General features: G+C 41.0%; 1 protein-coding gene across 1 annotated transcript in view; it reads left to right on the forward strand.

Moving 5' to 3' along the window:
- Positions 1-25,685, forward strand: part of LOC126166411 (tRNA (uracil-5-)-methyltransferase homolog A-like) — a 96,534-nt gene that overhangs the window by 31,302 nt on the left and 39,547 nt on the right. Inside the window, exon 3 of the mRNA XM_049920400.1 lies at positions 9,497-9,667. Coding sequence (XP_049776357.1) covers positions 9,497-9,667 — 171 coding nt within the window. The remainder of the gene's footprint in view (positions 1-9,496; positions 9,668-25,685) is intronic.

Genomic DNA, 25,685 nt, shown 5'->3' on the forward strand with positions numbered 1-25,685 from the left:
CATTGATTACATGGGCCTTGTGAGTAGATTTTGGTGAGTGAGTGGAATACTTATGATTGTTCTGTTGCAGACATATGGATTGTACATGACCCTTCTTGTCACAAGTGTAACACTGTGGTTGTCTGGACGGGCAATCTTGGTGTTTGTGCCGTGAATAGCACCAAGGGCATGACTTAATTCTTTTTGCATGTTTAGAGAACTGTTTACACGGCTTGGCATGTGCATGCTGTTGCTGCCCACTGGCTCGGTCGTGAACAAGGGATGACTCAATCCGACAAATTGGTGGCTGCTCAGATTTGTCAGTCGTTATGGCATCTGAATCATACTGATTTAGAATTTGCACTACGTGATGAAATGATGAATCTGACTCTTTCAAAATCTGTTCTCTAAGTTTGGCATCAGTTGCATTGTACACAATCGCATCACACAACATAACATCAGAGTATAAAGCACCACAAGCACATTTTAATTTGCATTTCCTCATCATACCCTGCAAATCTGTTACCCACTCATGATAAGTTTGTTGTTCCTTTCTGTTGCAACAAAAGAATTGGTACTTAGCTACCACCACATTCACTTGCTGGTCATAATAATTAGAGAACCTACAACCTGGTTGTATTGTAACGTGGCAAAAATATTTTTGTGTGGTTAAATTTGAGATGTGTATCATTGCTCAACACAAGGAAAAAACAGAATACTATGTCATATTATGGATATCCTCCACCAAATAAATAACACGTATCTTGTGTAATCTGCGGTGCTGCTGCTTAATGCTGCCATAGGTTCATCTCGATGTTACTGCATCACCACAAGGGAGTTCTGCAATGGTAGAAATAAGCTCCAGGAATTAGTGTTCACAATGTGTTTTATTTCACATGTTAGCTGTTTGGTGGCGAACTATATGCATAAAATTGTCTTAACGCTGTCTCATGACTGACGTAAGACTAACTTCAGACTAACTTAGTCTGACCTAAGACTGACCTCAAACTGTACTGAACTGAACCAAGACTGACTCCTGGCGGCTTAAAAATCAGCTCTATTTATATGATTTTAAACAATCACTGACATTGTTAGATATTAAATTTGCACATTTAACAATTGAAACTTTTAAATACATCTTCCCAAATTACATTGAAATTTACATGAAATAAAAGTGAATAATTTCATACAAAGACAGGAGAGAATTGGTTTCTATTAACACTATAAATTGCATGTTTTGTCATAACAACAATATATTTCATTAATTTGCATATATTATTTTACTTACTTAAAGAATAATCACCCTATCATTTTCAGATGATCAGAGGGATTAATTTTGTTGAATGAAAGGCCTAGATTCAATTAATTAAATTTTGTAGGAGAAAAAATTTACATTTCTATATAGTCATAATTACAATTCCATTAACCCTAGAAACACCAAGCATGGACAAAAATTGCCCATATATTTTTATTTTTTAAAAATGTCATGGCAAATATCCTTCTATGTTTTTGGGTCTTTTTCTATTTGTCTGTTACCTTATAATATATTATGCTGTACGTTTCTTTGGTTAAATTTTTATAATTGCAAGTACAAAATAGGAATTTTACGCCCAAGGGCACATTTGGCCTGGGGTTGGTACTCCACGCGACCATAATTCTTATTATCTTCCCTACAACCACCAAGCATGGGCAACATCTGCCTGTACGTTTTTCTTTCCTTTATTCAGTTGGCAACCTCGAACATGAGTTTTACAGTGGTTTGTTGAGTGTCTAATTGTTGAGTTTCACTTTCGTTGTTGATTTTAGACTTGCCATTATTACTATTAGCAGTTTGTCACAATGGAGCGACGCCTTTATCGTAAAGTTGATTTTGTAAGATGAGTTATAGAGGCTTGAACGATGCAGAAGTTCTTGCAGAACTGTTACTCGACGGCAAATTATCAAATGTAAGTGATTTTGAGTCAGATCATACAGAAGTAGAAAAGGATTCCAGTGAAGAAGCGGAGCACAATGAAGAAGGAACAAACCATGCAGGTAACACTCCAAATAAATATGTTACAAGTTCTGGCACAGTGTATCTTGCAGAAGCTCCGAGACATAGTAAAAGGGATTTTGGTAACATAGTCCATGAACGTCAAGGAATAACCAGTGCTGGGAAAGTAACAAGCATATGTGAATCATTTTAAAAAATGTCACTCCTGAATTAGTACAGAAAATACTTGACCATACAAATGAAGAAGCTGAAAGAGAAAACATATCCCCAGTTAGCGATTCTGAAATATATGCATTGATGGGAATTTTAATTCTAATGGGAGTTTAACGGACAACAATATTTCTTTTCTGATGTATGGTCAAATTTATTGGGAAGAGTGATTTATAGGGGAGCTTTGGGTAAGATAAGAGCATATCAGCTATTGAAAATTCTTCACTTTGATGATAAAGGCACCAGGTCAGAATGACGTGTACTTGACAAATTTGTGCCACTGCTTGAAGTATTTGAAGTATTGAATGGAATATTCCCAAGGTACTTCAGAAATTGACCTGAAAATACAATTGATGAAATGTTGCATCTTTTCAGAGGTAGTTGTCCTTTCAAAGTTTTCCTCAAAGACAAACCTGGAAAATATGGAATATTAGTCAGAAAGCTTTGTAGTGCAACTGAATGATACATAATAAAAATAGAAGTGTATGCTTGAAAAGACAGTAGACCTGCCAGTGAATGAGGTGCTCCTGAGATTGTGAAGAGACTGGTGGAGCCAATAAAGAATACAGGCTACAATGTCACAACTGACCACTTCTATACTTCTGTGGAGTTGGCGGACATTCTCTATCAAGACTGCAAACTTACATTGGTTGGGACACTCAAATCAAACAGAAAACATGTACCACAGTAACTTAAGACGACAGCAGGCAGAGATCTGTATTCCTCCAAATTCGCATTCACAGACCCATCTCCTAAGAAGCTGCCAGTAACAGTTGTCTCTTACATCACAAAGGAAAAACCAAAGAAAAATCTGTTGTTGTCTACACAACATCGTAATGCAGGAGTAGAAAGTTGATACACCAAAAAAGAAAACACACATAAACCTGTACTATAATTCCACTAAGGGAGGAGTGGATGCAGTAGATCAAATGGTTAGTACATTCTACAAAAAGTGGTATGAGAAGATGGCCACTGTCAATGTTCTACAGCCTACTTGATATAGCTGCAGTTAACTCATACAAACTGTTAAAGATGAATGCGCCTAAATGGAATGACGGGAAACCAAACGCCAGAAAACTGTATCTCCATGAATTAGGCCACGAACTTTAGAAACCATACATAGAAGAGCGAGCCATGGATCTGAAAGGACTCCAGTTGCCTATTATTTGCGTGATGGGAGAGATCCTATGAAAGAAACTAGAGGTAAACAAAATTGCTGCAAATGAAGAACCAACTAGGAAAGGAAGGTGTTACTTATGCTTGAAGAATGCAAGTAACCAGAGAGCAAGAGACAACATCACAAAACATGTGGAAGCTGTGGGCGCCATCTGTGTAATACTCATTCAGAACCAACCGTTTTGTGTGCAGGAGGTAAATGTCATCTGTAAGTGAAAGTATTCTCTCCAAGTGAAAAGTATTTTCCAAGAGTTTTCAATGTACAATAACATGTATTTTAGCAAGTGTTTTCATTTCTGTTTTTGAAACTTTCTCTCAATGACAAATTTGTATTATTCAGTTAATAGATCAAAGAGTACATAGAAACTTTAGACAGCCTTTGTATTCAATTACAAACCTTCTTATCTTGTTTACACAAACTTTCATTGCCCAAGATTTGACCGTTCTTTGTTGTTATATTCACCCTATGAGTGTTAAAAAATTAAGCTTTCAATTATGTCGTCAATATTTCCTGTTAAATTAATATCTCAGTGGAAACAGAATTACATAAAATAAATACATATTACAATAAATCACAAGATTTAGAGCTTATTGTAACACGGGCAAAACTTGCCCTTGGTTGGAGCTTCGTGTAACCTAAAATACCTTGGTGTTTCTAGGGTTAACTAACACCAATTAAAACATGAGTATGCTTAATTCTGACTGAGAAATTACCACGTCATATTTCCATCAGGGATGCAATTTGTTTTTAGCGTGAATACATAAAAATAGTTGTATCTCGATGACTAGAAATATTGGAATTTTAATTATTAATTGCTCCATAATTACAATAGCAAATTATTCCTACCATGTGCCTGAAGTTTGTATAATGTACAAATTGTGATGGTACATCAGCTTTTAATCCAACATGTTTCCTTCATTGTGCATACTGCGAGGTCAAACATAAACAAGGTCAAAACAGTAGCTTAAATTGGTGCAAATTACTAATTTGCTCCAAAAGAAAATCTTCAATGTATTCACAGCCAGATAACCAGAAAAGACAAAACCAAAGCAGGAGTTTAAATTTGTGTACATTACTGATATTACACATATGTCCTCTTCAGAGGAGTGGGGATGAGACTGGAAATGGATACAGTAGCCCAAAAAGGGTTGTGGTATTACATGATCATAGGAAAGTTCACTCAGAGTGGCGATAGGGGACAATTTCTGAATGAGGCAAAAGACTGCACTTTCTACTGTTGACAAAAAGTAATGTAGTTTCACAGTACCTGAGACTTTGTGAGCAATGTTTTGGGCTTCATACTGTTGCGACGACTCAAGCCATTCCTCTTCTTTTTCATTAAACTGGCGAAAAGGCGCTATAGCACTTGGAGCTACAGTTGTTGCATGTTGGTTGGAGGTTGCACTGCATTTGTTGCTTGGTTGGCGAGTAACTGCTGTACCGTGTTTAGAAGGGTTGAAATCTGTTGTGGGTAGGAGAGATGGGTTGGTCTTTTTGGAATAGGCAAATGCAATAAATAGACAATGCAAGCAATAAAAATAAGCACACAAGCAAAGAAAAATTTCTGCCATACCCACCTGAAAAAATTGAATAGAAAAACACTATAAGAGACACTGTTAAAACATATAAACATGTCCCTGCAAAGAAAAGACAGGGTAGAATTAAGGCACCAGCAAAACACCAAAGCCCACAACAAAACAAAACTAAGACAGTCTGTGGCAGCTGGTGGCTCTGGATTCAAAGTGTTAACAGGTTGTCGCTGTGTTATTGCTCCCACATCGTTGGCACCATGTTATTCAGACATCTCGTTGCCATATTGTTGTGTCTAGGAATCAAGCATACTCAGTTCACTAGACAAACTGAACAACTCATATAAATGAGTTCTATTACAACAAGACAAGTGCAAATACTTAACTTTGAACCAGTCTTCTTCAGAATAGACAAACACAAGTAACACGTCTGGTCCTAGTAACCGCTTCTAACAAAAGTCTCTCAACTGAACTGCAATGACTGCTGATCTCTAACTGTGCTATGTAGAGTGTGCTAATGAATAGGCTAGAATGTGTCAGATAATGAAGTGGCTAATGTTGAAACTGCTATCGAAGTGGGCTGCCACCAATCGGCATGGCGTTTATGTCGTCTTCACCTAGGTGCAACTGCTGTTGCGCTGTTGTCCTGAGGGTAGGTCGGTTAGAGTGTAATTGGCTGACCTCTTTTAACAGCCTCCTCTTTTCTGTTGTTCCCAACTGGCATTCCAGCACTAACTTTAGGCCCTGACAATTTTTATTTAATTAATTGGTTTAAATACAATTTTTAAATATTTATAATCTTTTGTTATGTCATTTTAATCATTGTAAAAAATTTTGGTTTGGCCCTTATTTTTTCTTCTTGTAATTTTCTTTTCATTTGGAATCTTTGCACATGTGATCATTTTATTTATCAATCACAATATTTACATGTTTGAAAATGTCAACCTAAAAAAAGAGGAAATAATCTGTTTTTGTATTGGCTTTTCGGTGGTGTCAGAAACATTCATTTCATTATGTACAAGATGTACATTTTTTTGAGTGGCAATAGTCATACAAATAATGGAAACATAAATTCATGTTGCTCTATGGAGAAAGTAATACAGATGGAGATTAGAATGAAAGAAGGGATTATAAATGAAATGACAGTCAAGCAAAGTGAGGAATAGAAATAATGTATGAAAATATAAGATGAGAAAATGGATAAAATTAAATTGAAGTCAATAAAATCACATCCAGAAATGTTCCAAATAAAAAATAAGGTTGTTGTTGTTGTGGTCTTCAGTCTTGAGACTGGTTTGATGCAGCTCTCCATGCTACTCTATCCCGTGCAAGCTTCTTCATCTCCCAGTACCTACTGCAACCTACATCCTTCTGAATCTGCTTAGTGTATTCATCTCTTGGTCTCCCTCTATGATTTTTACCCTCCACGCTGCCCTACAATACTAAATTGGTGATCCCTTGATGCCTCAGAACATGTCCTACCAACCGATCCCTTCTTCTAGTCAAGTTGTACCACAAACTTCTTTTCTCCCCAATCCTATTCAATACTTCCTCATTAGTTATGTGATCTACCCATCTAATCTTCAGCATTCTTCTGTAGCACCACATTTGAAAAGCTTCTATTCTCTTCTTGTCCAGACTATTTATCGTCCATGTTTCACTTCCATACATGGCTACACTCCATGCAAATACTTTCAAAAATGACTTCCTGACACTTAAATCTATACTCGATGTTAACAAATGTCTCGTCTTCAGAAATGCTTTCCTTGCCATTGCCAGTCTACATTTTATATCCTGTCTACTTCGACCATCATCAGTTATTTTGCTCCCCAAATAGCAAAACTCCTTTACTGCTTTAAGTGTCTCATTTCCTAATCTAATTCCCTCAGCATCACCCGACTTAATTCGACTACATTCCATTATCCTCGTTTTGTTTTTGTTGATGTTCATCTTATACCCTCCTTTCAAGACACTGTCCATTCCATTCAACTGCTCTTCCAAGTCCTTCGCTGTCTCTGACAGAATTACAATGTCATCGGCGAACCTCAAAGTTTTTATTTCTTCTCCATGGATTTTAAAACCTACTCCGAATTTTTCTTTTGTTTCCTTCACTGCTAGCTCAATATACAGATTGAATAACATCGGGGAGAGACTACAACCCTGTCTCACTTCCTTCCCAACCACTGCTTCCCTTTCATGTCCCTCGACTCTTATAACTGCCATCTGGTTTCTGTACAAATTGTAAATAGCCTTTCACTCCCTGTATTTTACCCCTGCCACCTTCAGAATTTGAAAGAGAGTATTCCAGTCAACATTGTCAAAAGCTTTCTCTAAGTCTACAAATGCTAGAAACGTAGGTTTGCCCTTCCTTAATCTAGCTTCTAAGATAAGTCGCAGGGTCAATATGCCTCACGTGTTCCAACATTTCTACGGAATCCAAACTGATCTTCCCCGAGGTCGGCTTCTACCAGTTTTTCCATTTGTCTGTAAAGACTTTGCGTCAGTATTTTGCAGCTGTGACTTATTAAACTGATAGTTCGATAATTTTCACATCTGTCAATGGCTGCTTTCTTTGGAATTGCAATTATTATATTCTTTTTGAAGTCTGAGGGTATTTCACCTGTTTCATACATCTTGCTCACCAGATGGTAGTTTTGTCAGGACTGGCTCTCCCAAGGCCGTCAGTAGTTCTAATGGAATGTTGTCTACTCCGGGGGCCTTGTTTCGACTCAGGTCTTTCAGTGCTCTGTCAAACTCTTCACGCAGTATCGTATCTCCCATTTCATCTTCATCTACATCCTCTTCCATTTCCATAATATTGTCCTCAAGTACGTCGCCCTTGTATAGGCCCTCTATATACTCCTTCCACCTTTCTGCTTTCCCTTCTTTGCTTAGAACAGGGTTTCCATCTGAGCTCTTGATGTTCATGCAAGGGGTTCTCTTATCTCCAAAGGTCTCTTTAATTTTCCTGTAGGCAGTATCTATCTTACCCCTAGTGATACTCGCTTCTACATCCTTACATTTGTCGTCTAGCCATCCCTGCTTAGCAATTTTGCACTTCCTGTTGATCTCATTTTTGAGACGTTTGTAGTCCTTTTTGCCTGCTTCATTTAGTGCATTTTTATATTTTCTCCTTTCATCAATTAAATTCAATATATCTTCTGTTTCCCAAGGATTTCTACTAGCCCTCGTCTTTTTACCTACTTGATCCTCTGCTGCCTTCACTACTTCATCCCTCAGAGTTACCCATTCTTCTTCTACTGTATTTCTTTCCCCCATTCCTGTGAATTGTTCCCTTGTGCCCTCCCTGAAACTCTGTACAACCTCTGGTTTAGTCAGTTTATCCAGGTCCCATCTCCTTAAATTCCCACCTTTTTGCAGTTTCTTCAGTTTTAATCTACAGATCATAACCAATAGATTGTGGTCAGAGTCCACATCTGCTCCTGGAAATGTCTTACAATTTAAAACCTGGATCCTAAATCTCTGTCTTACCATTATATAATCTATCTGATACCTTTTAGTATCTCCAGGATTCTTCCATGTATACAACCTTCTTTTATGATTCTTGAACCAAGTGTTAGCTATGATGAAGTTATGTTCTGTGCAAAATTCTACCAGGAAAAAAGAAGGTAGGAAGCAATAATCAGAACAAATGAAAAAGTTAATATGGTATTTAAAATAACATGACAAATAATTACAATTTAAAAAAAAATTTGTATTTAAACCAGTTATAAGAATAAAAATAATGTTTAAAATCATTTCAATAAAGATTGTGAAATAAAAAAGTATTGAAGCACCTGACAAGATTCAAACCCACAACCTTCTGCACATCAGAATCATATGCTAACCACTATGCTACTTCTACCAAAGTGAGGGCTCTAGAGCACATGCAAAATTATGAAATTTTCCCCCTTGATTACTCACAAATGAGAACCCACCAGAATAGCTGCAGAGTGAGGTACGTGGGACCCTAAGTTACATCACCATATGGATAGTTTCAAAAACTTGATTACACCCTTGGGGACTCCTTGTAAGTAAAAGAAGAAAGGATTGTCAGTGAATGCTGTATTTTAAATGTTTACCTGAAGGTCAGGCAGACAACCGTAATCACCTTTGCAGGTGTTTTTGAAAGGTTGCATGAGAAAATTTGCGGAAAGAGATTACAATTGTGGCAAGACAATTTGTGTCTCCTTCTCAATGATAATGTACCTAGTCATCCAGCGTAGTCTGAAAATTTTGTGTCCTTAATCAGATGACTGTCTGTCTGCAGCAAATCTACTCTCCGAATCTCACTATAAGTGACTGTCTCTTCTTTTCAAAGTTAAAGTCAATGACATTAAAGAGAATTCACCACAGGTGATGAAAGATATTACAAAAGCAGATTTCTGGGACTACATTACTAAGTTTGTGGCTAGAGAGGTGGAGTACTTAGTAGGAGAGGTATTATCTTTGTTTATAAGTTGGGTGTTGTGTAAAATGTCCATCATTCTTTTCTTGTCTGTATTATAACTACTTCAAAATAAAGAATTTTTTAATGCTGTAAACATTTAAAATTTAGTGAATGGAGGAGAATTATGGCTTTTTCATTTAATTTATGTTTTATCCTAGGAATTTAAAAAACTCTTGAATGATAAACTGAAACTTTCAACAACAAAACTGAAACCTCCAGCTAGAGGAAGTCGATGGATATATATCTGCTTTCGAACAGAGGAGGATAAAAAGAAAGCTCTGGAAGTCCTGAGTGGCTACAACTGGAAGAACAGCATATTAAGTGCACAGGTATATCTTCCTGAATTCAAATTGGGTAGAAGTAACGTCTATAAATCAGTTAGCAGAAGATTAATGAACAAACTTAAAAGGTTTTGAATTTATGTTTTCTCTTCGTTTAGGTGGTGAGATATCTGGATGATGTAAGTCTTAAAAAATTTTTTTTTCTCCCTCAGTGCCCCCCCCCCTCCCCCTGTCTCTCTCTCTCTCTCTCTCTCTCTCTCTCTCTCTCTCTGGGTGCGTGCGTGTGTGTGTGTGTGTGTGTGTGTGTGTGTGTGTGTCACCCCAACCGAGATCACTACTTGCCCTAGAGATGACAGTGGCCCTGTGTGCGTAGTTTTCTCTGTCTGATAATGGACTTTTTCATATAGCTAGAATCTCAGATTCTACTTCTAAATGTCCCTGTCTGCTGTTCAGCATCTTTTGTATGTGGTTTGTACCAGTGTATTCTGATATTCATATTGTTATATCATCCCAGATTTTCAACTGTTGAATACATACGTCAGAATTTTTAACCAGTAGATAGGCACAGATTTCAGAGTTGTGTGTTCATCATATAAATGGAGTGGGTGGGGTGACAGCAGAACAGACTGTAGTAAAGACAAAAGAAGGCCCTATCTTCATCTTTGAGTATGACAGGAATAGTAATGTATTACGCGCAAGACTGTTGGGGGGAGGGGGGAGTAAGTAGAGCGAGCCCATTAAGGAAACCATTTAGTGGGTAAAGGACACTAATTGAGAAGGGAGGCCAGGAAGTGTAGTGAGTGTGTACACAGAAATATGAGGATAATTAGAATGTGTGTGTTGTAAAGAAGTGGAGTCCTGATGCGAAGAAGTAGTAGGAAAAGGGTAACTAATGCGCAAAACATATCGTTAGAGGTGAGATGCTTGTGCAGAGGGTGTGGGGGCAGATATTATTGGAGACTGAGCCAGTGGTTTGTGGGATTGGCAGTTGTGTTGGATAGATAGTTTCTGCCAGTGCAGTTAAGAAAAGCTCAAAGAAGAAATACAAAGCTATCGAGAATGAGACTAAAGGAACAAAGTAGCATGTAATAGATGATGTTTTAATTCATCAAATATTAAATGAATTCTGCCTAAAGGTGCACACACAAAGAAACCAGGTTACTTGTGTAGTGGAGTCAGGTTGAACCTGCGTGAAGAATAACCCGTTGTTTTCTACTGGAGCATGACGGAATGATAACCTGGTGGCAGTGCTGACACTGGGTTGGACACGTGCCTGCCAGAAAACCAGAATGTACGAGACATTGGTTTCCAGTGTCTGCACCACCTGCAGATGACATGCCGTGCTGACAAAATTGAGGAGCATCCCCTACAATCTTTGAGAAAGATTTTATGGAAATTAATCAGTAAAAAAATAAAAAACAAATGTGTTACTTATAGCTTTATATGTCACTTCATAGTGAAGTGCCCATTATTTCTGTTATAACGTCAAGTTGAACACATATATTTCAAAACGACACAACACATATAAGTCACAGAGCAAGTTGACAAGCAAGACATGTGAACACGGTAACATTCGAATGAGCACTGAGTCCAAGTCTAGCGGCCACTGGCTGGCTGGCCACTTAGGTGGCGCGGCTGCTGCATGGCTGGCAGACAGCGCCGCATGTATATGACGCATGTAATTGTGCGGCGGCACTTTGAATGATCGGCGAGTCACAACAATTTTTCCCCCTTTGAAATTTTTTCACTGGTCTTGATGGAGGTGGCCTGTAGATTGCTAACATCCATAGGCGTTGTTTGACTGTCCATAAAGTCTCGAGGAGGAGGCTTCCTGTACGGACGGAAGTGTCCCCGATGATAACGGGTCGAGATGACAGGAGACGTAAGGGTCGAATCTGCTAGGGCCCCGTGCACCAATCTGCCCGTTGCAGCAAGTCCAGTTGATATAACAGGAGACATGGGCGACGTGTCGGTGTCCGTAGGAGAAGGAGCCAAGTAGATTGGCTGCGACAGATGATGGTCATCCGGTTCCTGCATGGGCACGTCTCCTGGTGGCGTCCGTTCTTGTTCTGGCACCGAGATGACAATGAGAGGTCTGCGTTGTGAGTAATGAGAGATGCCAAGATCCCGAGTATCAGGTAGAGCTGAAGGTGGTGTATCAACATTCGGATCAGGCATTGCCGGCACACGAGGCTGAAGCTGGTCCGAATGACGCACTGCAACACCCGTGTCCATCTGGATTTCATGACGCACTGCAACACCCGTGTCCATCTGGATTTCATACGGGCGTCAGCCACGGTGTCATAAGATGCGGCCCGGACTCCATTTTGACCGCCTGCCATATCCCCGTACCTAGACAAGGTCGTCGGCGGTGAACCGGCCACGCGAAGGCAACCCCGGCCATGAGGTGGAAGGCCGCAGAAGATGAAGTAGCGTGCGGGGCTGTCTGCCATGTAAGATCTCAGCCGGGCTGTGGTTGCCCATGGGGGTGTAACGGTAAGAAGCCAGAAACTGGAGAAGCGCATCATCATCAGCAGAAGAAGTCAGGAGTTTCCACATCTGAGCCTTAAATGTGCGGCCCAGTCGTTCAGCCTCACCGTTTGATTGTGGATGGAACGGAGGGGCCGTGACATGCATAACACTGTGGCGAGCACAAAAATCTGCAAAATCAGAAGAGGCAAATTGTGGACCATTATCAGTAACAAGAGTAGAGGGAAGGCCTTCCAAAGAAAAAATGCGTGCGAGAGCACTTGTGGTTGCTGCGGTGGTAGGCGACGTGCAACGGACAATGAAGGGAAAGTTAGAGTAGGCATCAATTACAAGGAGCCAATAAGTACCTAAATAACGTCCTGCGAAGTCGCCATAAAGGCGCTCCCAGGGCGTCTCAGGCGAAGGCCACAGGGACAAAGATGACTTCGGGGCAGTGGCCTGTGACGCACAAGAGCCGCAGGCAGCGACTCTATGTGTGCTGTTTCAGAGTCGATGCCAGGCCAGTACACATGACGGCGTGCCAGAGATTTTGTGCGAGACACACCCCAGTGCCCTTGGTGAAGGAGGCGCAAGACCGAAGCACGCAAAGACGCAGGTACCACAACACGTGGTGAAGCATTGTCGGTGGAAAGGAGGATCACACCATCCCCAGCCGTGAGGTGGTAGCGCAAAGCGTAGTAGTTCCGCAACAGGTCAGAAGTCTTAGCGGACAGACAACCTGGCCAACCCTTCTGAATACAGCGTAAAACCCGGGAGAGGGTAGGATCAGAACCCGTAGCCGTCGCCAGTCAGTCCCCTGTGATGGGGAATCCATCCACAACTCGCTGCTCGGCAACATCCAAATGGAAACACAAAAGTTCATCCTTATCGAATGCCAGATCAGGACCCATGGGAAGGCGAGACAGTGCATCAGCATTCGCATGTTGAGCGGTTGGCCGGAAATGAATCTCATAATTGAAACGAGACCTTAAAGAGCCCAACGCTGGAGGTGGTGTTCAGCCTTCTCGGGAAGTGACGATGATGGATGAAACAAGGAAACAAGTGGTTTGTGATCCATAACAAGGTGAAATTTAGATCCATAGAGAAAAACACCAAACTTATGAAGAGCATAAATAATAGCCAAAGCTTCTTTTTCGATTTGAGAATACTTTTGTTGGGCATCCATGAGCATTTTGGAGGCATAAGCAACGGGTTGTTCAGAGCCGTCTGAAAAACGGTGTGCAATGACTGCACCGACTCCGTATTGAGAGGCGTCAGTGGCAAGAACAAGAGTTTGGCCAGGTTGATAAGTAGCCAGGCACGGAGCCTGTTTCAGCATAGTCTTCAATTTCTGGAAAGCCGCATCACATGACGCGTACCAGCGAAAAGGTACGTTTTTATGCAACAGGCGATGCAACAGCTGAGCCATCGAAGCAGCAGACGGTAAGAACTTGTGATAGTATGCTATTTTCCCCAGGAAGGCCTGCAGTTCCTTAACAGATGTAGGGTGAGGAAGGGCATTGATCGCAGCGACAGTTTCCTGAAGCGGGCGAATACCATCCCGAGAGGGTTGAAACCCCAAGTACGTGATAGATGCCTGAAAAAATTGTGATTTCTGAAGATTACACTTAAGACTGGCAGTCTGTAAGACATGAAAAAGTGTGCGGAGATTCTGAAGATGTTCATCAGTGGTGGAGCCAGTGACAATAATGTCGTTCATGTAATTTATACACCTGGGACAGGGAGCAATAATTGTTCCAAGAATCACTGAAAGAGAGCAGGGGTGCTAGCAACCCCAAATGCAAAGCGTTGGTATTGATAGAGGCCGAAAGGCGTGTTAAGGACTAGAAACTGCCAGGAAGCAGCATCGAGAGGAAGTTGATGATATGTTTCTGACATTTGAATTTTAGAAAAATACTGGCCTCCGTCATGTTTAGTGAACAGTTCTTCAGGTCGGGGCATAGGGTAAGTGTTGATGAGGCATTGAGCATTTACAGTGGCTTTGAAATCGCCACAGAGACGAATATCACCATTTGGCTTAACAACGACAATGACAGGAGAGGACCACTCACTGGAAGTGACAGGAAGCAAGACCCCTGAAGTAGTGAGACGATCCAGCTCCCATTTTACCCAATCATGAAGGGCCACAGTAATGGGCTGAGCCCGAAAAAACTTAGGCCGAGCAGTGTGTTTGAGCATGATATGAGCTTCAAAGTTGTTTGCATGGCCTAACCCAGGAGAAAAAAGGGGCGAAAATGTATCGACAAGGAATCCAATTGAGCATAAGGAATAGCATCAGAGACGATATTGACAGAGTCATCTATGGAGAACCCAAAAACGCGCAAGGCATCGAAACCAAAAAGATTCTCTGCGTTACTCTGGTCGACCACAAATATGGGAACAGTGCGAACGATAGATTTGTAAGATACCTCAGCATTAATTTGTCCCAAGAGAGAAATCTTCTGTTTATTGTACTTCCGTAATTGCTGAGTGATAGGTGATAGTAGTGGAGAACCCAACTGAAGATACGTCTGAGAATTAATTATAGTGGCAGCAGAACCGGTATCCAACTGCATGCGAACATCCCGACCAAGGATTTGGACAGTGAGGAATAACTTCCCTGAAAGGGAAGAAGTACAATTGACAGATAACACAGAATCAGAATCAGCGTCATGTTCATGAACATCATGAATGCGGTCGGATTTGTAAACGGAAGAACATGACCTTTCTTTTTGCAATTGTGACACACAGCCCAATGTTGGGAACAATCCTCACGTGAATGTTTCGTAAAACACCGCGGACATGAAGGAAGTTGCCGGGGGTTTTTCTGCAGTTTCTTAGCGGGTTGTTTACGGTTAGGCCAAGGCTGCATGTGGGAGTGCACTGCGGCCACTTCGGCCGGCGGGGACATGCCGCACACGTCGTCAACAGTGCACAGAGGTTGTATTTCCCCAACATCACCCCACGCGTCTATTTGTGCCCCAGCGGCGCGAGAAATCATCTAGAGTCAGATTTGCCAACTGAAGGGCACATTGCCGAACTTCTTTGTCGGGCGCCGACCAGATAATAGCATCCCATACCATGGAATCGGCATAGGATTCTTTGTGAATGTCAGTAACAAATTGACACTTTTGACTGAGGCTGTGAAGTTCAGCAGCCCAAGCGCGATAGGATTGATGCAGTTGTTTTTGACAACGATAGAAGGCAACACGAGAGGCTACCACATGCGTTTGCTTTTGAAAATAGACAGACAGAAGTGAGCACATTTCAGCAAAGGACAAAGGCGCAGTGTCTTTCAAAGGAGCCAATTGTGACAATAACCGATACATTTGAGGTGAAATCCAGGAAAGGAACAGAGACTTACATGTTTGTTCGTCTGTGACATGAAATGCCAAGAAATGCTGTCGAAGACGTTTTTCATAATCAGACCAGTCTTCCGCCATCTTGTCGTAAGGAGGAAAAGGATGTAGAGACGACGGCGAGAGATGCCCCGCATTTGATGCCGTGACGAAATCACGAATCACCAATGTTAGAAGCGTTTGCTGTTCAATGAGACTTTGCAATAGTTGCTCGACAGTAGCCATGGAAACCTGTGGGTCAACGATGAAAAGGAAAAATCCCATCCTCGTCACCAATTGTTATAACGTCAAGTTGAACACACATATTTCAAAACGGCACAACACATATAAGTCACAGAGCAAGTTGAGAAGCAAGACATGTGAACACTGTACCATTCGAATGGGCACTGAGTCCAAGTCTAGCGGCCGCTGGCTGGCTGGTCGCTTAGGTGGTGTGGCTGCTGCATGGCTGGCAGACAGCGCCGCATGTAGAGGATGCGCGTAATTGCGCGGCGGTACTTTGAATGATCGGCGATTCACAACAATTTCTTTAATGGTCATAGTTGTAAAGTTTGCATTTAAGTCACACACTCTACAAAATTCAAAAAGTTTGCAGTGAAAAATTGGGGTTGCTCATTTTGGCTTTGGCTGGCAGATGGTGGTTGAAATGATCACTATAGCAAAAATTTACAGATACCAGTATTTGAATGCTGGCCCCTGCTTTGACCAGAACCGAGGTGGAATCTTCCTGCACGTCAGTCAGGGGCCTGAAGATGGCATTGTAAACTGGCTAAATTGGTAGCCAAATAAAATAAGTTTGGACATGAGATGGCTGAAAGGTGTTTGATTTGACATCCTCTAGCAAACAGCCAAGCCCCACAACCATCTCTGAAAAGATGGACATACAGAGATTTTTGGTTTGGTGCATATTAGATCATACACTGCTGCATATTACATTTAGCTAACATGGTGAATATTTCTTTAAACTTGGGAGACAATCTACATGTAGTAACAATCCCCAGAAAATGAATTTCATGCAGTGGGTTCCCTTGCACACGCTAATTATTTCCCCCTTTCAAGAACTACCCGTCTCTTTGAGCTGCTCTTCCAAGTTTTTTGGTGTGTCTGACAAAATTACGATGTCATCGACAAACATCAAAGTTCTTATTTCTTTTCCCAGAACTTTAATTCCCTGTCCAAATTTCTTCTTGCTTTCTTTCACAGTTTGCTCAGTGTACAAATCGAATAACACTGGGGATTGGCTACAACTTGTTCTCAGTGCCTTCTCAATTACTGCTTCCCTTTTGTGCCCTTCAACTCTTTATAACTGTCATTTGGTTCCTAAGTTGTAAATAATGTGTCATTCCATGTATTTTACTCCTGCTACCTTCAGAAATTCAAGGAGTTTATTCCAGTAAACATCATAAAAATCTTTCTCCAAATGTGGCAAATAGCAAGCAAACAGCTGAGAATTTTGCCATGTAGTTAATACACGTAACTTTCTTATCTATGATGACATAGCAGTAGCTATAGTTTTTTCCCTTCATTGGAGTACTGTAATTTTTTTAGATTGTTGACAGCTAGTGAAAAGAGGATTTGCTAGTATGACAATAAACATGAAATTTTTAGACTTATGTTATTGCAAACCAACATACAGAGGATTTCTGTAAGCTATTGACCTTTCTGATGACCAATTACTCGTTTAATAAGATACTCTTGTTTTAGGATTCTGTCGCAGTAGCTTGTAGTGATCAGAATTTGAACAACATATATATTGTTAAAAATTGCACTTGAAAGTGGCATTTATGTATTTGTTATCATGGAAGTGGAAGTTTCAGGGAAAGTATACCATCACAGGTATTAGTGCACCTTCACTGGCCCAGTTAGTGAAAGTGGATTACTGATTCTAGCTCTGTCAAACAATACACATTGACTAGGGATAGTGCACTATCACTAGTGAATGTATACTTTCACTGCCAATAGGTAAGGAAAGTGAACCATGGCTGTAATAACAAAACAGTTGTACTTTGAAAGTTGCATTTATCACCTGCAGTTTGAAAACATAGTCATATTATGTAAAATTCATTTATTGCAGCAAAGACGTGCACCATGGCACTTTTGAGTTGCACAACACATTTTTGTTTCTGCAAAAGCATCTCAGAGTCTGACATTTTTGCTGGCAGTTGCATTTGAAGAATCCCTGGCTGCTTTCCTCTGACCAAGACGTCGCAACCATCCTCAGGGCAACAGTTTTCTCTGCTGGAAATTCCTCCTCTGAGATTATTCTTAGAGGGCAAGTACTGAGCTGGGACCTGAAACAAAATGTTGTAGTTGTAGCCGCAGTGCCATATCGTATTGTCTCTTCCACAATTATTTAAAAACAAACGATTTATTACTGTGCATATAGTTGGCTCAGCACACCATCTCTCATCCCGATTCGGTAGAAGCCATTGGCCATTTTCTTGAGGATGACACCCAAGGTAACTCAGCATCTCCTCTTGCTTTATCAAAGTCGGAAACTGGAACTCTCACAGTACAGCCATCTACCACTGTTGGAAAGCAGTGATCCGCACACTGCTGCATTCTTTGCACTTGTTCTTCTAAGCACTTGTACACTTCAGTTCTGTGTTTCTTAATAGCACAAGTTGTTGTTGTTGTTGTTGTTGTCTTCAGTCCTGAGACTGGTTTGATGCAGCTCTCCATGCTACACTATCCTGTGCAAGCTTCTTCATCTCCCAGTACTTACTGCAACCTACATCCTTCTGAATCTGCTTAGTGTATTCATCTCTTGGTCTCCCTCTACGATTTTTACCCTCCACACTGCCCTCCAATGGTAAATTTGTGATCCCTTGATGCCTCAGGACATGTCCTACCAACCGGTCCCTTCTTCTTGTCAAGTTGTGCCACAAACTCCTCTTCTCCCCAATTCTATTCAATACCTCCTCATTAGTTATGTGATCTACCCATCTAATCTTCAGCATTCTTCTGTAGCACCACATTTCGAAAGCTTCTATTCTCTTCTTGTCTAAGCTGTTTATCGTCCATGTCTCACTTCCATATGTGGCTACATTCCATACAAATACTTTCAGAAACGACTTCCTGACACTTAAATCTATACTCGATGTTAACAAATTTCTCTTCTTCAGAAACGCTTTCCTTGCCATTGCCAGTCTATATTTTATATCCTCTCTACTTTGACCATCATCAGTTATTTTGCTCCCCAAATAGCAAAACTCCTTTACTACTTTAAGTGTCTCATTTCCTAATCTAATTCCCTCAGCATCACCTGACTTAATTCGACTACATTCCATTATCCTCGTTTTGCTTTTGTTGATGTTCATCTTATATCCTCCTTTCAAGACACTGTCCATTCTGTTCAACTGCTCTTCCAAGTCCTTTGCCTCTGACAGAATTACAATGTCATCGGCGAACCTCAAAGTTTTTATTTGTTCTCCATGGACTTTAATACCTACTCCGAATTTTTCTTTTGTTTCCTTTACTGCTTGCTCAATATACAGATTGAATAACATCGGGGAGAGACTACAACCCTGTCTCACTCCCTTCCCAACCGCTGCTTCCCTTTCATGCACCTCGACTCTTATAACTGCCATCTGGTTTCTGTACAAACTGTAAATAGCCTTTCGCTCCCTGTATTTTACCCCTGTCACCTTTAGAATTTGAAAGAGAGTATTCCAGTCAACATTGTCAAAAGCTTTCTCTAAGTCCACAAATGCTAGAAATGTAGGTTTGCCTTTCCTTAATCTATTTTTTAAGATAAGTCGTAGGGTCAGTATTGCCTCACATGTTCCAACATTTCTGCGGAATACAAACTGATCTTTGCTGAGGTCGGCTTCTACCAGTTTTTCCATTCGTCTGTAAAGAATTTGTGCTAGTATTTTGCAGCTGTGACTTATTTAACTGATAGTTCGGTAATTTTCACATCTGTCAACACCTGCTTTCTTTGGGACTGGAATTAATATATTCTTCTTGAAGTCTGAGGGTATTTCGCCTGTCTCATACATCTTGTTCACCAGGTGCTCTGACAAACTCTTTACGCAGTATCGTATCTCCCATTTCATCTTGATCTACATCCTCTTCCATTTCCATAATATTGTCCTCAAGTACATCGCCCTTGTATAGACCCTCTATATACTCTTTCCACCTTTCTGCTTTCCCTTCTTTGCTTAGAACTGGGTTTCCATCTGAGCTCTTGATACTCATACAAGTGGCTCTCTCTTCTCCAAAGGTCTCTTTAATTTTCCTGTAGGCAGTATCTATCTTACCCCTAGTGAGATAAGCCTCTACATCCTTACATTTGTCCTCTAGCCATCCCTGCTTAGCCATTTTGCACTTCCTGTAGATCTCATTTTTGAGACGTTTGTATTCCCTTCTGCCTGCTTCATTTACTGCATTTTTGTATTTTCTCCTTTCATCAATTAAATTCAATATTTCTTCTGTTACCCAAGGATTTCTACTAGCCCTCGTCTTTTTACCTACTTGATCCTCTGCTGCCTTCACTACTTGCACTTTTGCACTTCCTGTCGATCTCATTTTTGAGACGTTTGTATTCCCTTCTGCCTGCTTCATTTACTGCGTTTTTATATTTTCTCCTTTCATCAATTAAATTCAATATTTCTTCTGTTACCCAAGGATTTCTACTAGCCCTCGTCTTTTTACCTACTTGATCCTCTGCTGCCTTCACTACTTCATCCCTGAGAGCTACCCATTCTTCTTCTACTGTATTTCTTTCCCCCATTCCTGTCAATTGTTCCCTTATGCTCTCCCTGAAACTCTGTACAACCTCTGTTTCTTTCAGTTTATCCACGTCCCATCTCCTTAAATTCCTACGTTTCTGCAGTTTCTTCAGTTTTAGTCTACAGTTCATAACCAATAGATTGTGATCAGAGTCCACATCTGCCCCTGGAAATGTCTTACAATTTAAAACCTGGTTCCTAAATCTCTGTCTTACCATTATATAATCTATCTGATACATTCTAGTATCTCCAGGATTCTTCCATGTATATAACCTTCTTTTATGATTCTTGAACCAAGTGTTAGCTATGATTAACTTATGCTCTGTGCAAAATTCTACCAGACGGCTTCCTCTTTCATCGCTCTCCTCCAATCCATATTCACCCACTATGTTTCCTTCTCTCCCTTTTCCTACTCTTGGATTCCAGTCACCCATGACTATTAAATTTTCGCCTCTCTTCACTGTCTGAATAATTTCTTTTATCTCATCATACACGACATCAATCTCTTCGTCATCTGTGGAACTAGTTGGCATATAAACTTGTACTATTGTGGTAGGTGTGGGCTTCGTATCTATCTTGGCCAGAATAATGCGTTCACTGTGCTGTTTGTAGTAGCTTACCCGCATTCCTATTTTCCTACTCATTATTAAACCTACTCCTGCATTACCCCTATTTCATTTTCTATTTATAACCCTGTATTCACCTGACCAGAAGTCTTATTCCTCCTGCCACTGAACTTCACTAATTCCCACTATATCTAACTTTAACCCATCCATTTCCCTTTTTAAATTTTCTAATCTACTTGCCCGATTAAGGAATCTGACAATCCACGCTCCAATCCGTAGAACGCCAGTTTTCTTTCTCCTGATAACAATGTCCTCTTGAGTAGTCCCTGTTGTGACTTGGCAAGACAGCAAGCCACTATGGTTGGTAGCAGAAAGGCACGCGTTAAGCTCACGCAGGCTGGCGTGAGGTCTGGAACATTTAAGGAAGTTAAACTTTAGCAAAAAATGTCGTAGCTGTTGGAATACTTAACTTTAATTCATAATTGGTGAACATTGGTCTGACGGTACATGCATCACAAGATAAATAGCAAATGATAATGGCGCCTTGCTAGGTCGTAGCAAATGACATAGCTGAAGGCTATGCTAACTATCGTCTCGGCAAATGAGAGCATAATTTGTCAGTGAACCATCGCTAGCAAAGTCGGCTGTACAACTGGGGCGAGTGCTAGGAAGTCTCTTTAGACCTGCCTTGTGGCGGCCCTCAGTCTGCAATCACTGACAGTGGCGACACGCGGGTCCGACGTATACTAACGGACCATGGCCGATTTAAAGGCTACCACCTAGCAAGTGTGGTGTCTGGCGGTGACACCACAGTCCCCACCCGGAGATCCGAATGGGGGACTATTTTACCTCTGGAATATTTTACCCAAGAGGACGCCATCATCATTTAATCAAACACAAAAGCTGCATGCCCTCGGGAATAATTACGGCTGTGGTTTCCCCTTGCTTTCAGCCATTCGCAGTACCAGCACAGCAAGGCCATTTTGGTTAGTGTTACGGGACCAGATCAGTCAATCATCCAGACTGTTGCCCGTGCAACTACTGAAAAGGCTGCTGCCCCTCTTCAGGAACCACACGTTTGTCTGGCCTCTCAACAGATACCCCTCCGTTATGGTTGCACCTACGGTACGGCCATCTGTATCACTTAGGCACGCAAGGCTCCCCACCAACGGCAAGGTCATGGTCCATGGTTCAAGTTAACTCATTTAAATGTCAAGCAGTAGTCGCTATTGTCAGGAATACTTTCTTTCTCTCTGTTCTCAACCTCTTTTCCTGTTGGTATGTTACCCTCTTGCACTCGAGATTTACTGTGATCGTTATCCTGCAACATTTCAGTCCCTGTCTCACTGCTGATACTCACCTGATTAATTATATTTTCAAGGTCATCCTCAGAGTGAACGTTCATTAGTGCTTCAGGAGGTAAACTTGCTGAAGACAAACTATGTTTAGGAGAGCAGCCAACTATAACTTTGTACTGAGAGGTATTGGAGGTGGAGGTGGAGGTGGAGGTGGAGGTGGAGGTGGAGGTGGAGGTGGAGGTGGAGGTGGAGGTGGAGGTGGAGGTGGAGGTGGAGGTGGAGGTGGAGGTGGTGGTGGAGGGGGAGGGGGAGGAGGAGGGGGAGGAGAGCCCTCCCATCAGTTAGCGATTGCCCGCATCCAATAGAGGCTGTGACCTTGAGTAGGAGTGGACAGACCCCTATTCTCAAGTTCATTACAAGCTAATGTTTAATCTGTTAGCAAGGTGAGTTTGTGCAGCTTAACATGTGTTTTGGCAAAAGAAGCAAAATTAAACCTCTCAACTAGAGAAATGTAGATGTTACACAGTTCTGATTCATCATCAATTATTAGTAATGTTTACATTTCCTTATTGACAGGTTTCTTCAAAGGAAGAAAGGTAGAAAATTCAGACTAAAATAAACTGACAATTCTGTTGTAATTTTGCCAGAAATCCGTAACCCATTATATTTTTAACATTGAATGAGTGAAACGGAAACTTAACAAAGGATTATCTTGCTGCCCTTCAATGATGTGAGAAATATGAAAATGATTCACAGCGAATGGTGTATAATCTCGTTGTTCCTATACCCATTCAGAATGAAGTGATGAACTACTTCACTTTAAATATCTTTTGATATGTTAAACAGAGATCATATATGGAATGAACTTTCTACTCTACAAGGGAATGTGTGCTGATATGAAACTCCTTGGCAGATTAAAACAACAAGTTACAAAGGAGACTGGTGAAGTTTGGAAGGTACAAGGTGAGCTGTTGGTGGAAATATAGATGTGGGGACAGGTCATGATTTGTGCTGTGGTAACTCTTTTTGTAGAACACTTGCATGCAAAAGGCAAAAGGCTGAGGTTTAATTTCCAGTCCAGAACACAGTTTTAATCTGCTAGAAAGTTTCATTCATTATATATATTTATAATCTATTTTCACATTAACGAGTGGTCTCTAACAGTCCATACATCTACATCTATATTTATACTCCGCAAGCCACCCAGTGGTGTGTGGCGTAGGGCACTTTACGTACCACTGCCATAACCTCCCTTTCCTGTTCCAGCCGCATATGGTTCGCGGGGAGAACAACTGCCGGAAAGCCTCCGTGTGCGCTCGAATCTCTCTAATTTTACATTCGTGATCTCCTCCTCGGGAGGTATAAGTAGGGGGAAGCAATATATTCGATACCTCATCCAGAATCCAGAAAGGCACCCTCTCGAAACCTGGACAGCAAGCTACACCGCGATGCAGAGCGCCCCTCTTGCAGAGTCTGCCACTTGAGATTGCTAAACATCTCCGTAATGCTATCACACATACCAAATAACCCTGTGATGAAACGCGCCACTCTTCTTTGGATCTTCTCTGTCTCCTCAGTCAATCCGACCTGGTACAGATTCCACACTGATGAGCAATACTCAAGTATAGGTCGAATGAGTGTTTTGTAAGCCACCTCCTATGTTGATGGACTTTATTTTCTAAGGACTCTCCCAGTGAATCTCAACCTGGCACCTGCCTTACCAACAACTAATTTTATATGATCATTTCACGTTCTGTATGCATACTCCCAGATATTTTACAGAAGTAACTGCTACCAGTGTTTGTTCCACCATCATATAATCAAACAATAAAGGATCCTTCTTTCTATGTATTCGCAATATATTACATGTGTCTATGTTAAGGGTCAGTTGCCACTCCCTGCACCAAGTGCCTATCCGTTGCAGATCTTCCTGTATTTCGCTGCAATTTTCTAATGCTGCAACTTCTTTGTGTACTACAGCATCATCCGCAAAAAACCGCATGGAACTTCCAACACTATCTTCTAGGTCATTTATATATATTGTGAAAAGCAGTGGTCCCATAACACTCCCCTGTGGCACACCAGAGGTTATTTTAATGTCTGTAGACATCTCTCCATTGAGAACAACATGCTGTGTTCTGTTTGCTAAAAACTCTTCAATCCAGCCACACAGCTGGTCTGATATTCCATAGGCTCTTACTTTGTTTATCAGGCGACAGTATGGAACTGTATCGAACGCTTTCCGGAAGTCAAGGAAAATGGCATCTACCTGGGAGCCTGTACTAATATTTTCTGGGTCTCATGAACAAATAAAGTGAGTTGGGTCTCACATGATTGCTGTTTCTGGAATCCATGTTGATTCGTACAGAGTAGATTCTGGGTTTCCAGAAAAACATGTTCTAAAATTCTACAACAGATCGCAGTCAGAGATATAGGCCTACAGTTTTGCGAATCTGCTCGATGATCCTTCTTGAAAACTGGAACTACCTGTGCTCTTTTCCAATCACTTGGAACCTTCCATTCCTCTAGAGATTTCTACATGGCTGTTAGAAGGGAGGCAAGTTCTTTCGCGTACTTTGTGTAGAATCGAATTGGTATCCCGTCAGGTCCAGTGGACTATCCTCTGTTGCATGATTTCAGTTGCTTTTCTATTCCTTGGACACTTATTTCGATGTCAGCCATTTTTTCGTTTGTGCGAGGATTGAGAAAAGGAACTGCAGTGTGGTCTTCCTCTGTGAAGCAGCTTTGGAAAAAGGTGTTTAGTATTTCAGCTTTACGCGTGTCATCCTCTGTTTCAGTGCCATCATCATCCCAGAGTATCTGGATATGCTGTTTCGATCCACTTACTGATTCAACGTAAGACCAGAACTTCCTAGGATTTTCTGTCAAGCCGGTACATAGAATTTTACTTTCAAATTCACTGAACGTTTCACACATAGCCCTCCTTGCGCTAACTTTGACATTGTTTAGCTTCGTGTAAATTTGCAGTGAAGCTCTCTTTGCTTTCGCAGTAGTTTCCTAACTTTGTTGTTGAACCATGGTGGGTTTTTCCCATCCCTCACAGTTTTACTCGGCAGTGTTCTTATAGTATTATTATGCACAGATAAACAGGCATCAGATTTTCTATTTCTGGTAGAACAATGCCACATTTTTACTACAGAATGGAATTGAGACAGTAAAACTGTTTCGTTACTCTGAATCTGTGAACAAGTTGATAATTTTTGGACCCTTGTCAGCTACTCATCCAAGTGAAATATCAAAATAACTATGATCATTAATGAAATGATGAGCACTTCGCCATGAAGCTGATGTGTAAAGCTAGAGGTAAAACAATTTTTTTTGTTTTTCCAAATACTTTCTGTAAAATCACATGAGAGAGACTGCAGAGGTAATGCAGCACACTATGATATTGTACTCATAATGGCACTCCTGCACATTGATTAGCAGGTCATCTGCATTCTCTATGTGCACCCATAGGTGTGTATATATGCACTGGACAGTGCAGTGATTCGATACGCAGACTTCTCTCACCAAGAGTACATGGTCAGTCTGGTCTTGTGCTGTGCTCAGAACTGTGAGGTGTGACAGAAGTAAATGTCTCATTCTACTGAATAAAAATACAAATGTATCTGTTCTTTTTA

This window comes from Schistocerca cancellata, chromosome 1 (genome assembly GCF_023864275.1).
Source record: "Schistocerca cancellata isolate TAMUIC-IGC-003103 chromosome 1, iqSchCanc2.1, whole genome shotgun sequence".
In the NCBI taxonomy this organism is placed as follows: Eukaryota; Metazoa; Arthropoda; class Insecta; order Orthoptera; family Acrididae; genus Schistocerca; species Schistocerca cancellata.